This window comes from Trachurus japonicus, chromosome 21, assembly GCF_045865225.1.
Source record: "Trachurus japonicus isolate A0001 chromosome 21, Traja_1.0".
NCBI classification, from domain to species: Eukaryota; Metazoa; Chordata; class Actinopteri; order Carangiformes; family Carangidae; genus Trachurus; species Trachurus japonicus.
Genome location: NC_140927.1, coordinates 18962704 through 18977057, shown reverse-complemented (window position 1 = coordinate 18977057; position 14354 = coordinate 18962704). Strand labels below are relative to the sequence as shown.

The window sequence follows — 14354 nt, the reverse complement described above, 5'->3', positions numbered from 1 at the left end:
TTCCCCCTCTCTCTGTCTCTCTACAGCTGTCCTATCAATTAAAGGCATAAAAGCCCCAAAAAATAATCAAGAAAAAAACCCCCAACTATGCTACAAGCTAAGCTAAAGTCTCAAGGTACCACCTGTTTAATGAACAAACAAGTAAAAGACATATTGATTCTCTCTATCTCTCTGCAGGAAAGTGACTAAGCGAATATTTTTCATGCAGATCCAGTGAAACTGATAACAAGCCTGAAATTTTGCTTTTGTTGTGCAGAATAATACTGCACAGTGCAGCATAAAAACAAAAACACTCACTATATATTCTGAAGAGCAGGAAGGTAACCTCTCTGTGTTTTTGCCATCAAGTGTATTATTTACTTGCATCTGCCCTGTTTATTGGCACCCACACAGAGCCGTCTCACCTGAGTTAGCATCTCCTGCTCATGCAGGAGCATGAGTTTGCTGGCAGATCCCTCGGCTCTTTGCTCCAGCATCAGAGAGAAGTGCTCAATGCTCTTAATGGATAGCTTTTCTTGCAGGGTCAAGATGACGTCCTTTCACATAGACAAAGTCACAGTTAATACAACACAAGAACTGTGCAGATGCAGCAGCTCAGGCTCAGCTCGAAACATAACCACCAGTCACTGTCACGTTTGGACAAACACAAAAACATGAGTGCTACTCAACAGACAATCCAACTTTTAACTGCCACAGAAAAAAAAAATCTGAGTACATGCAAACTGTTGTCCAAGATCTCTGAGTTCAAGCTGCATTTTGCTTGAATCATAATGAAGTTCAGAGGAGGTTCTCAAGGTAACAACGAAAAGAGGAGTATGCACTTCATAACACACTGCACACTCTGAATGGCATTTAACATTTAAACTATGATTATGCAACAGCTTTTCACAGCGAAGCAGGAATCTTTCCAGCACCTACCTTAATGGATGTGTTGCTGTCAAATTTAAATGATTTAGTCTGCCCATTCTCCAGGTACACCTTCAGAACATTTGGCATAAAAAGTAGGGAGTTGTCCTTCACAGTTTCCTGAGGATGAAATGACAATCGTTTGATCACTTTTTCTCATTGAAAGTTGTTTATACAGTGCAGTTAAAGTGAATCAGTGAGAATTCTCTCGAGCCCAAGCAAAGATAATCATCTCCTGTAGCACTGCATGAGAGTAGTATTCATCTTCCCACCTAACTTTCAACAAGAAAGAGAGCCATCTTATTTCCCAAAAACATCAAATGTCATCCATATCCATGAGATTCTTTTTGAGCCAACATAGTAATGAGAATAATATAAAGTAGCACGGTGATGCATCCTCCTTAATGATCACTCTCTGCTGCTGTCCTCCCCTCAGAGGGTACGACTGCCTGATAGTCTCCTCACTTTGTAGCTGTTTTCCTAAAAACCTCTTCTCTGTGTGACACATCCAACAAATTGGGGAAGCTTTCTGTGACAGGGTCCCCCTTTTTCTGTCAGTCATACCTACATCCGCTCTATTTCATCCCAGTGATGGTGGTTGATGAAAAGGAAAAGGAAAAAGAAATAGGAGGTGCAATTTTTTGGTGTGTCTTTATTTTGGTTAGTTAATTCTGATATCTTCACTCTGCACCGTGCCACAGCTTTAAGAGTAAAAAAGTGTGCTGCTGTTGGCTGCTTTGTGCAGAACCGTGATGTGTACAGACTGAATCAGTGTCCATCGTGACTTACTGGGACCTGGCCGTTGATGATGACCTCTTCAGCGAAGCGGACTTTAACAGGATTAGTCTTTAACTTGGCCTTTTTGGCTGCGCTGATGAATGCCGATTTGGGTGACTTTTTGGAGGGAAAGATAGAAACAGAAAGAGAAAAAAACAGAGATTTAAAGGACAATCAGAGATGAGTCATGTATTTTTCATCTCCACACAATTCAAGGACGCTTCCCTCTTGAAACATGACGCCATCCCATGTCTCCACTCTGTGCTGATGCAATTAAGGCGGCACTTTATAAGAGCGTAAGAGCGACGACACTCTCGCTGCTCTTGTGTCATTGAGACTGCAAAGAAAACCCCCGGTAAAAGGAAATAATTATATGTTCTATGTTTTCCTGCTAATCATTCATGTTTTTTCACCCTGAGAGCTTGACGCACCGACAACAAACAAAAGGATTAATCAAAACTCAAGGTGAATGGATGTGTTTAGACATTAGATTTTTCAAGTTTTAGGAAATGGTGCATGATATACAGTAATGCACTATAATTACTGTTGCGGTGTTTAGAGCGTGGTAGCCATCATAAGGTTCCTGCCACACAGTATACTGTATGTTTTCTCGGAGCTCACGCTGATGCTTTGGTCTATTTTTGGAGGGAATTCAAGCATAATTCCATTTGCACTGACTTATTATGTGAACTGCAAACAAAGGCCGAATATATGCTCCTGGTGCTGTGTGTTCATGACCATCTGGTGCCCCGTGACTCCAGTAAATGTTGATGTGGCAGGTTCATTTGAGGGTTTTTTTTTTTTTTTTGCAGGGATCTGACGCCACAACATGAGAAGGCTTGGAATGACTGCAGCAATTGGACTCCCTTTGAGTTTGCCCGGCTCTAGCACTCAGCTAAGGCATTACTGATACAGTGCCAGCACAAACATATGGCATGATTAATGACTTGCTTTCATACAGTCAACAAAATAATCAGCTCCCAACACACAAACAGCCTATTGGAATGTGAATGCGTCCATTTCTTCCACATAGGAACGCGCAGAAACCTACCGGGTACGGCTGAACAACGGTCAACAATATGGACTCCTTGCAGCTCCTGCAGAAAAAAAAAGAAGAATATCTTTGATGATTAATTTTTAAGAAAAGACATGGACAATAAAAACAAACTAAATCAAGTGGTTAAGCGAAGTCAGATACATATTTCAGTTGTCCTGGAAGCATTTGCTGTTTTTCTTTTTTTGACACATCATAGTGGACAGCAGCAGGAGGAACACTGTGTCCCAGTGACGCTCCTGGCTCTGTCTTGCCTCCACAGTGAAGGGTTTTACTACAAGCACAGGGCTCATGTGAAGCCAGCGTGAAGGAAAGTCCACATACACTTTTACCTGTATTACTGTACTGTTTACAGACTGCTGCACGGTTCGGACGAGGGCCGAACGCTCACAGGCAGCCACTCAGCTGTTTCAGTGACATAAATCTAAGGAGACGCGTGAAACACATCAGCAGCAGTATAAAGATGAGTTGCAGTGAATGCAGCAGTGCCTGCAATAATCTACCAAATTCATTCAGTTGCAGCATTTGATTTTATGGATCTTAAAAATATAAATTAAGACAAATATACAGTTCTTATTCTGGATAGAAAGTGGAGGTCAACAGTCTGTCTGTAAACTGTGAGAAAAAATATATAAATAGCTTCGATTAGAAACAAACACCACAATTTTCTCACAAGTTTTCATGTTTTATTGTTTTACAACACTGACAGAAAGTGGGAAGTTTTATTCCACTGAAATTGTTTTCAACCACCACTTTGTGGAGCTGTTTGGAGTTGCTTTATCTTAAGGGTGTCGGGGGAGACACAATACTGACTCACCAAAATCTGGACCCTCCAGGTAGGTGTACTGACGACAATCAGCTAAAAAGCCCTCAATTCACTGTGTAATTAACAAAAACTGGCTGCACCGGTGATTACTGAGGAGTGGCCTATTAAAGGAAATTGCTACTTATGTGAATTAGTATTAGTATTTCTGATTCATTTTGATTATTTTTTTTTAGAAATCTGCTTTAAAGCAGAAGTAAGCGATATTTTTGTGTTAATATAAGTACAGGAGGTTAAATAGTTATATCTTCCGACAGCAATCACTTACATAGAGTGTTTGGACCGAAACACGGGTCTCTCAGTCACTCTGCTCTGCTCTGAGCCGAGGAGAAAACATTTCTTGTATCCTACAATTTTTATCCAATGAGGAGAGAGAACAGCATGAAGGGCTGTATGGTGCAGCCAAGGGATGCGCGTGAATGTGGTGACGTAGGGACGAGGACCAATAGATCCTTGATGAGGGCGGGGGCTGCTCACTCCATCGGCTGACAAGACGTTATGGTGCGTTCAAGGCAACTCGTAACTCGTGTTTTTCCGACCTGTGAAGTCATACCAGTTCGATCTGGTACGAGTTCACGGGTCGGAAGTTACGAGTGGCCGTTATAGTGCACTTTCACAGGTAAAACAGGTCGGAGAAACGCGAGTTGCGGGTTGCCTGGAACGCTACAAAGTCGTTAGTTGTGACTTGAAGCTGTAACTTACGGTTTCAAAAGCCTGCCTGGAACGCAGCATTAGCCAAAACGACCGGATCGCTTACTTCTGCTTTAAAATATGGTATTAAAGGGTCTTTTTTCGTTGATTAATGTTAAAGAGCCACATTTAGTCTTACTTTGAGTCAATGTTGTTAGACAGAAGAACATGGAAACCTCCACGAGGGGCCAATACTCTCTAGGCACTGGAGACCAACAACAGGTTTAACAGCAGGCAAATGGCATCTCACCTTACTATGTTGTCATACCTGACAAGGTCAATAACCCTCTCCCTGGGCGCTGAACTGACTGGCTCATCATTAATCATGATGATCTCGTCCCCTGGGATCAGCTTGCCTTCTGACGGACCTCCTGACAACACACACACACACACCACACAGGAAGTGGGACAAAGTGTTCACAATGATAGTAATTTTCTTGATTTTAGTGGTGTCCTGAAGGTGGCTGGAGAATCTAATGAACGCTTACTCATTCAGGGTTGTTAAAATCAATGAATCATCATTGTAAACCACAGCCTGGGTGGTTTTCCTCTCGTCTCTTGAGCTACATTTTAGTATTTCATCTCATTGAGGGGGGGTGGGGGGTGCTGATAATGGACACGGCATGAATGAGTCACTGCTGTATAAGAGCTCAGTGTACAGTTTACCTGGTGTGACTGAGCGGACCACTACAGGTTTCTCACTGCCTGCCACAAAGCCAAAGCCAAGCACTGGGTCTCGTCTCATCTCCACCTTCCGGGGCGCTGGTGGCACAAACTTGTCTCCGTCCAGACGAATCTCCTCAAGGGAGCTGCTCTGGGAGACGTGGCTGTGGAGAATGATACACAAAAAAACATGTTTTTCTTGCTCTTGTTACATTGTGAAACACTGGTTTTGTTTGAAGAGCTGTGAAACCACTGGGGAAGGGGGGCAGCTTTTACAATTTCAGAAATTTCAATGTATTCAGTCATTTCTCCACACATTACTCAGAGTATAAATAGATTTCTCAGCTTCTGACACATTTATGCATGATGTTTTTAAAGCACACACTGATTAATCAGTTAATTAAAGAAATTAAGAAGCAGATTAATTCTTCATCTGCTTGATGTACTCTTATTTAATTCATTATTAATGATCTCACTTTAGTTTAAAAAAGAAATCTTACTGCCAAACTGATTCAGCCAGTAAAAAGAATCACAGTCAGTGTGACAACAGGATAGCAGCACATGTAATGATGCAACTGGACAGAAAATGGCCGATTTCTTTCAGACTAAATCCACAAAATGTTTAAGATGCCAGAATCAGAAAATAAGGAACAAGTGCAATGCTGCAAAAAATAGATCATGTGGGCGATGGTAATCAAGCTCCAATGTTTTTATTCTCACATTGCAGATCTGTGTGTGCTTCACCAGTTACAGTATTCTGTAGTACTCGCACTGTAATGTGTTACACAAAGGCTGTTTTTTGGCCACGCTAAAAAAAGATGCAGAACAGGTGGAAGAATAATGTGGACGATCATGCTGTGGAAAACTCCCGATTCTTTATGACTTGTCATCAATAGGTGGCTGCAGACACGATTGTGAATTTGAAACCTTATTTGTTCCTTTATTTCAGTTATCCGGATCAGTGCATTTTCCCTTGCTAAATGCATTTGTCTTGAGTGTAAAAGACGTGCACAAACTGCATGCAGCTCCCACATATTCTGTGATCTGTGAGTTTCTACAGTGTTCCTCGTCTCTCCCTGGCTGCAAAGGCAGCAGCGGCAGCTCCGTATGGTGCCAACAATGTTGGTTAATTAAAGCTGTGGGCAGACTGTGTAATTCACAGTTATTCTTGACACATGTACTATTCACCACTAAATACTAACAATTAATCTTTCATGGCACAAAGGCACAGTGAGATCTGTCAATCGCAATTCTGATACTATGCAAAAAAAAAAAAAACTGCAACAACAAAGACAACAAGATGTTCAAAGCTGAATGATTGTCAATAATTCTTCCCCACAGCTATAAAGCAGAAAATAAACCTGAACACGTGATGTGTCTTCAGGCTGGGAGTTGCTGCTGTTCAACAGAAAACAAAAAATTGCAGAAGGTAGAAAGAATGCTGGTTTGAACCATGATTTATATTTTAAAAACTGGTAATATCATTCCTATACTAGGGGTAAACCATTATGCACTCGCGTGTAAACACCGCCTCTATCAGCCTACACTAGTCAATTCATTGTCTGGAGCAGGTTCAAAAGGGCTCGGACATTTAGGTCAGAACAAGGATGCTCTAAGGTCTAAATGACCTCATGCTGTCCTCTTCTAATTCCAGATAAACCCCAAGACACATTTCTGTACAGGCTGAACAATTTCAGTCAGGTCAGATGTAAATGGAGCTGCTGGTTTTTGAATGCTTTAACTAAATACAGCACAGTACATAAATACTGCATTAAGGACAATATGCATATCCGTCCTCAAACTACATTGTTCTGCAGAAAAACAACAACAATACATATGCACAAGCCGACAAAGTCATAAATAGCTTCATTTTGTTGGTAAGGAAATGTATTATAGGCACACAGCTGCTGGCTCTCTTGTTCTTATTTTAATGGTGAGTAAACAAATGCCTCAAAAGTAATGCACTCGAGATTTAACTGAAATGATAATGCACTGCATTCTAATATGTATATGTATGACTATGAAGAGGCTATAATACTTGTGTTTGTAAGAGCTATTTGTTTCAATTAAAAATGACATAGCCCCAAGTATTGCATTGATGAGCTTGGCAGCACTCTGAATTAAGGTATAATGAAAGACAGAGAACATCTTCTGTCTTTCCTGGGCTGCAGTGCACTGTTTGAAGCTGATTTTTAAAAAATGAATAAATAATACTGTTTAGTGTTCATTTTTTTCTGTATTACTTTGAATAATCATTTGTCCAGAACCAAATGCTCAAACAAAACAAAAAACAAACACACTATCATTCATCTCACATATTCATGAAAAAATACCCCTTACGTCATGCACTCAGTCAACTAATATTTGGACTTATGCAAATATGTAAAGCAAAAACATTTATGTTAATGCAGCAGCATTATGATAGAAAGAGGCATTTGTGCCAATTTATGAGTTATCCAAGGAAGACCACTCTTAAGGAAATGTGTTTCCTTTACTGTCAAATTAGTTAGTATCTGTCTGTAGCAGGGTTATTATAGTTAACTAAAACTAAAACTAGCAATGAAAAAGTAATTTAGTAAACTGAAAAAAAAACAAGAACAAGAACTAAATAAAAACTACAATGAACAATGCAAAACTAACTAAAACTGCAGATAACATTAGCTTAGTTTTAAAGTTGCAGGAAGAAAACGCCACAGATCAGTGTGGGAGAACTTTGAGTATGACCCAGTAGTGAATGTAACGTAATGAGGACTGATGGGAACATTTATGATGGGATGCAACTAACAGGGAAAAATCCCACTAATTTGGAAGTTCATCTTCAGAGGTTCTCACAGAGGCTTTGTTCTTCCTGAAAAACTCAATAAAAATTAGTCAATTCCTCAAAATAAAAACTAAACTAAAACTGATTAATCACTTGTTGAACTAACTCAAATTAAACTGATAGAAAAAAGCAAACTGAAAAACTAAATAAAAATAAAAACTAAGGAAAAATGTTAAACTATAATAACCTTGGTCTGTAGGCATCTTATTCAACTACAGTACCTTAATTATGCAAAAATACCGGTAACACTAAATGTAAAATTTGTCATCTGCATCTGTCATAAAAGCTGCAGGTGGCACCTTAATTTTAATTTCACTCATCTTAGACAGTCTCCATAATGTCATCCCAAAATCATAGAGACTGTACGTCTGTGGTTTCTGTGGGAGAATATTCATTATACTGCCCAGATTAGGATCATTGGATGGGCCGGAATATCAAATTGATTTTTAATTGGCGCAATAAGCACTTTGACAAATATTATTTATTTTGACTAGTGTTGTACAAATGTGTCAGTTAAAATGATTATTTACTGAAGGCTGTAATTATTCCAATGATTGAGCCTCCTTGTGAGTAAAACACTTATCTTTTGTATTCTTTTCGCAATTTCTTAAAATAATAATGTTTTACCCTAATGCCTCTAACAGTGATGCATTTTCTAATCATCTTCATCATGCTGACATTAAAACACAGAATCTGTTTCATACTGTTTAAAACCATCTTGACAGTCATTAGAACTGATAACAGCGGTTGCGTACAGTAAATACTTTCCGAGGGTCCTACTAAGACACATTTATTTTAGATTTGTGAGTCAGTTTTGTCTCAACAGATTGTGCACAGATCAAAACCATATGGACCTGTGCGTTCAGGAAGAGCGCTGTCTCCTCCCCTCCATGACCACCTGCTAAACATGGCTAGGTTCCCATTATGCAGACAGTCATGTATCTAATGGTCCCTAATAATACCCATTAGCTGCTCATGTAGCTCCACACCGCTCTATACGGCAATCACAAGTCTGTGTGTGCTGCACAGTTAACAAGATGAACAAAAATAAGCAGCCCGGGAATGCTAGCCTCTTTTACTGTTGTTATTTTTCAAAGTATGTTTTAGACAAAGTGGAGTAAGCTCATTAAAAAAAATTTAAAAAAGCAATATCCTGTTACCCGTGTTCTAAAAGGCTGCAGTGACACGGTTCGCAACTTGTTGGTGCTGCTGTTGTGCTGGGATGTTGGCCTGCTTTCCTCCTCTGCACATACTGGGTACGGACCTCTACATGTATGGACAGTCTCTGCAGCTCTGAGTGTTGCCTTCCTCTCAGGCCACGTGAGTGCAGGGCATATTGACTCAATATGTTGGTATCAAGTGGAAATGAACAAAATATTAAGCAGCATCTTACATAAAGATAATGTCTTTTGAAATAAAGCAGGAATCAGGGTTAATATCCACAGGCTAACGGGCTAACAAGCATTGAGGCTGCTCTGCTACATGAATGAACGTGACGAGACCTTTAAGCTTCAAAGTGGTCTGTTCTTGTCTTTGGCAATCTTCGGTGTACGGCCGGCATTTACGGAAAAGTGTATAGAGGAAAGCGAGTATACGAGTTTTAAAAATGGTGTCAGCGAGTGAGTGCACACAGCTATTGTAAATCCTAAGGAAAAACGTGTCAGTCAGTCACTAACTGCACTGCTTAAAGCTAAGCTTTGTCACACTGTACTCAAACAAGCTTTTAAACGTAGGGTTGTAATGCTTAATGTTTAATATGGCTGGCAGTTAGTCTGCTAACATATAAAAGCCGAGAAGGCGGGAGAAGACGAAAGCTTTTGTCAAGGTTGGATTAAGAGTGGGGGCATACGGCTATTTCCCGGAGGCAGTACACGCCAGTGTAAACTCCATTTGGTCTCCAACTTGCAAGCACACCAGTAGAAAATGTTCATCTGTTCATATTGGGTCTGCACTGGCACTGAAGGGTTTATATCTGTCTTACTCTTTAAAAAAAATAAATAAATTATGTAATCACAGCCAGATTTTATTGGCATATGTTGCACTGTAGCGCTCATCTGTTTGAGGTGACCGACTACTGTGAATTTCCTCAACCTCCAAAACGGGAAATTTAGCTTTGTCAATTACATGTGTGGTGAATGCTCTGATGAAATGATTTCAAGTAATGATGGAACCACTCATCACTTTACTATGACATCTCTGCCACAGTGAAAAGACATTATTATCCTTCCATCTCATGCTCCCTCTTGAGAATTAATTGATTTAACTAATTTAAACAGAAGTCTCTGTTAAATTGAGTCTTTTTCAGACAATACTGAGCCACTCTGTTACAGACTCCTCCAGCATATTGTCACAGCGGCTTCTAAACGACATTACATCTGTTAAAAAAAACGTGTCACAATGTAAATATGACGAGCTGCTGCTTTATTCATGTGCCCCTGTCACGCAGACTAGACATGCGATTCATTTAGAGCTAGAACAATTGAAGTATCTGCACGCCCGGGGCCTTAACAAACTCAGATGGTCACCGACAGTCACAGAAACAGTCATTTGATTATTCATGAGCCTTTCTCAAATTTAGAAAGCTAAATCTGGAGCCAAAACAGCCTCCGTGATCTTGCCTCATCCAGACACACTCTGCATCCAGCACTTTCACCGCTCCTTGCGTCTTATATAACTCCTCTGACATCACGCTTCTCATGTTGTAACCCATGTGTGACAAGTAGCTCACCTTCTGCTCCGTGCGCCACACAGATGAACAGATTTGTTTTGGATTTGCAACCTGCCCCCTAAGAACAAATACGACCATGCGTGGGTACATGTTATGTTCTGTCATAATAAATACCAATGAGAGGAGATAACAATCTAGTGAGCAGAGAAGAGGAGCAAAAAAAATAAAAATACAATTAGCAAGTCTGAATCTAGCACGCACCATGGCTCATAAATGCAACAATATTTTTAGATCTAATATGGATTTATATTCCAACACATCCCCACCAAAAAACAACCACAAAAAAACAGGAAAGCCCATGCAGCTTAACCAACAGAAGAGATGAAACAGACAAACACTCACTTGTTACCAGCAAAGAGTTTCTTTTTACCTGCCTGTGCAGATATCCAGAAGTGCCAATTATGAAGGATCAACTACGCTTGACAACCCTGACCCAGCATCCTCCGAGGAACGTGCAAGCCTCTCAGATCAAAACAAAAGTCCCCGGTGCAGGTGAATTTTCTTCATCAGCTGCAGCAGCGTACACACACACACACACACACACACACACACACACACTTCATGCACACTCACGCTCTAAAAAAGCTCCTCTTCTGCATTTGTGAGACTGCACGAGGCGTATTGTGGGTGTGCGAGAGTGTGAGAGAGAGTGAGAGGAGGCAGGGGCAGAGTTTGCGCAGCAGTGTGGAGGGGAACAGAGAGAATCAGTATTCTGAATGCACAGATGGAGACAGTGTGGAGGCTGTGACGTGGCTGGAATAATCACAGGTTGGCAGAGCGTCTGAAACATCTGGGGGACAGAGAAGAGAACGCTCTCCCCCCTCTCGCTTTTCTTTAAACACAGGGCACTTACTTGATGTAGCAGTCACGCCCCTCTCTAATGGTGCCCATGTCCCATCCATTGGGGGGTCCCTGTGAAGCGCTCCAGGTCCCTGAAGGGGGCGGCCAGCCTGAGGATTTGGTCCTGTGGCTGCAGAAGAAAAGAAGTGAAGCTTAGATCCACTTTCTGTTTGACAAAAAACCGGCATTATCCGGCTCAGCGTCAGACGGTTAAACTGATCTTTGAGATATATCAAATATTAATAAAAAACAAATATGTGCAGGGCCCATGGGCGGTGTTTCAAAACAAGTGACGAGAGAAATGTCTGATTCCGGCGTGATGAACAATGTCCCATAGCCACAGTTCACTCAGTGAATACAAATCAAATTAATTACGTAAGCTAACCACACAGGCGGTGTTGTCATGCCTCACTCTTGTGCTTTGAGAGGCATGAAATTGGTTTTATTTCTAGATGTCAGCAGATTCTTTATAAAAGCAGCCCCGAGGAACTCTCTTATGGAGTAGTTATTTGATTTGCTCAATGCCAAGATGATTTGATAAAGTTTATCAGAGGCTATAGCTCTGACCACCACTGACGCAACAATTCATTGCACCCGTTGACATCTCGCTTTCAGTTGTTTTTTTTTATTTCACCAACACAGCTCTGCATCCCCAGTGTCCCTGTGCTACAAGTTGGTAGGGTGGAGGTATTAAAATGTTTCATCTGTCTTTTTGTCGACCCCCCCTCCCCACCACCACCACCTCTCTTCTCTTTCTTGTCTTCTCTTTATCTCTGTCTTTGTGTCTGCACACTGGTGATGCTATGAAAGCAGTGGCAGTAAGTTATGTCACTTCAAAGGCTTGTCTGCCGTGTAACAGGGCTCTTCGCATTCATTATTCAAAGCCCCTCTTTCTTTGCCTCTAAATGTTTCCCCAGTTACTGTACTGCTGATAATAAATGTGCGGTGTGCTTGTATCTGTAGGGGAGTATGTGTGTGTGTGTGTGTGTGTGTGTGTGTGTGTGCCCGAGAGCATGCCTGTCTGTATGGGCACACGTGCCCGTTTCATGAGGTATGAATAAAATATTGCCAGCTCATCATCAACGCAACACAGGAGCTCTGCGAAGGGTTACACAATACCACAAAGCTTTTTAATGCAAAAACAGTCAGCAACCAAATAACGCTGAAGAGTACAGTTGTGAAGTCACCCTAAACCAATAAACAAAACACACCTAAGCGCTACTGGGTGCATTAAATCATAATTAATTCATAGAGGAACAAGTAGTGTGGCTGAAAATTGTGTATTTCTTTTGTGAACTACTTTTTTTTTTCAAATTGGTCTCCGAACACAGGAAGCAATCCGATTTCTTTCCCAATACAGTGATGTGTTTGGGGGATATTAGTGTTTCCACATGGATATGGATTTATCTGACCTACAGTACATTAGCTGGGAGCAGGCCTCGGCGGTGTATATTTAGAACACATTTCCTGCAGCTAAAATGGTGTGTGTGTGTGTGTGTATATGTGTGGACAACTGGATACAGCCTGACACTTTGGGAGCCATGTTCACCTCATTGTTGTACTTTTTACCCTCCACTTCAGCCCCTGGGACCGAGCTGAAAGCCGTGTCAGTATGATCAGTGTTTGATATTGCAGATTGACACCTTTTAGGGTTAGGGTTGTAAAAAAGAGATACTACTTTATATTTTTCTAGGGATTACACATAAACTCTGATATCTTTAACAGTTCTCCAAAGGTCTGTTACTCTGTAAAGCATTTTGTACTTACAGTTTCAGATGCTCTGCCTCCAAAGTATGTTTCTGAACTGGCAAATTGTTCCAGAAAATCCATTTTCTGTCTCTCAGCCACAGTGTTTCTGTATCAACCGCATAGTCATAGTCGCTGTGATCTTTGATTTCTTTTGTCGGCAGGCGGGAGGTGCATTATGCCATTGAGTCGCAGCACTCACAGCTTTACATGGGGCTGAAAAGGTTCACCCACTGGTGGACAGGGAAACTGATCTTCCTCGGCTAGCATTAATAAATGATGCCTGCACAGTCACATCGGACTAAGTAATCGAGCGCCAAGTGGGCAAGCGATGCTACACAATTCATGAACAGGTTACCCAAGAGTCAGAGCAAGGACAATTAGAAGACGAAGCTGGAAGCAAACGTGTGCTACTAAAGGATTTCACACAGGAAAAATTGGTCTCAAAGTATGAAATGAATTATGACTTCTTTTTTTATTCTGCACATTTATTTAGGCAGTGCTTGCTTTATTCAGTAGCGTCCAAAAAGTAGATACTTAGAGGGAATTAACAACAAAGGGAAAAAATAAATAGGATTTATAGCGCCTAAAGTTAACAATATTATCAATATAATGCCACATCACTAAGCCTTTAATACCACTGCAACTAACAAGATGTTTTTTTTCATCTAAATTCAAAACATGAAAACTCATTTTTCTTAATTCATGCATCTATCTTGATAACTTTATTGGCATGAACAGAAGCGATGGTCTGTCATTCAAATTTATCGGCAGCTGTAACCGGGAAGATATTATTTTAATTGTCCTGTCAGTGACATGGGGAAAAGATCACTTTTCAGTCCTTAATAAAAATTGCATGAACAATGTGATCCTTGCTTTATCACAGTGGTTCACTTTCACTTTCATCTCTCTGAATACAAGCAGGTTGCAAAGAAGCATCTCGTGGTCCCGCGGAAGCTGAAATCCTGTTAATTTAGGGAGTAACTATGCATTATAGACAAGCCACGGCTAAGAAGAGAACATTACAACACAGACACTCAAGTTAGTGTGAATAATTTACATGGACAATCTCCACGAGGCTTGGCTATATGAAACCACGTTCTGGTGCCGCACGCCTGTCATTACGCGTAGTGTATTTTTTCACCTCTTGAGAAATGTTTGTCTCAACAATTCACATTTGAACTTCATAGGATTTTTTTTTAATTTATCGGTTCTTACGACTCTCCCCGTCCCATCATGCACTGGGTGAGACACAGCGGGGTATCTGCACCCAGAGAGCAGTATTAATCTCACTCTTTCTTTGTAT

At 40.8% G+C, this 14354-nt stretch overlaps 1 protein-coding gene across 6 annotated transcripts in view; it reads right to left on the bottom strand.

The window, feature by feature from the left end:
• LOC146965080 (FERM and PDZ domain-containing protein 4-like) overlaps positions 1-14354 on the bottom strand; it is a 42219-nt gene that overhangs the window by 8226 nt on the left and 19639 nt on the right. For 3 of the 6 annotated variants that reach the window (XM_085765644.1, XM_085765641.1, XM_085765642.1), the window contains exons 2-8: positions 11316-11432; positions 4917-5077; positions 4501-4621; positions 2735-2780; positions 1696-1800; positions 919-1026; positions 405-536 (exon numbers count right to left, since the gene is read on the bottom strand). In XM_085765644.1, the coding sequence (XP_085621770.1) occupies positions 405-536; positions 919-1026; positions 1696-1800; positions 2735-2780; positions 4501-4621; positions 4917-5077; positions 11316-11353 (711 nt within the window). In that variant the 5' untranslated portion in view covers positions 11354-11432. Of the gene's footprint in view, positions 1-404; positions 537-918; positions 1027-1695; positions 1801-2734; positions 2781-4500; positions 4622-4916; positions 5078-10832; positions 10999-11035; positions 11077-11315; positions 11433-14354 lie in introns of those variants that run through there. The other 3 variants (XM_085765643.1, XM_085765645.1, XM_085765646.1) reach the window with 3 other exon arrangements.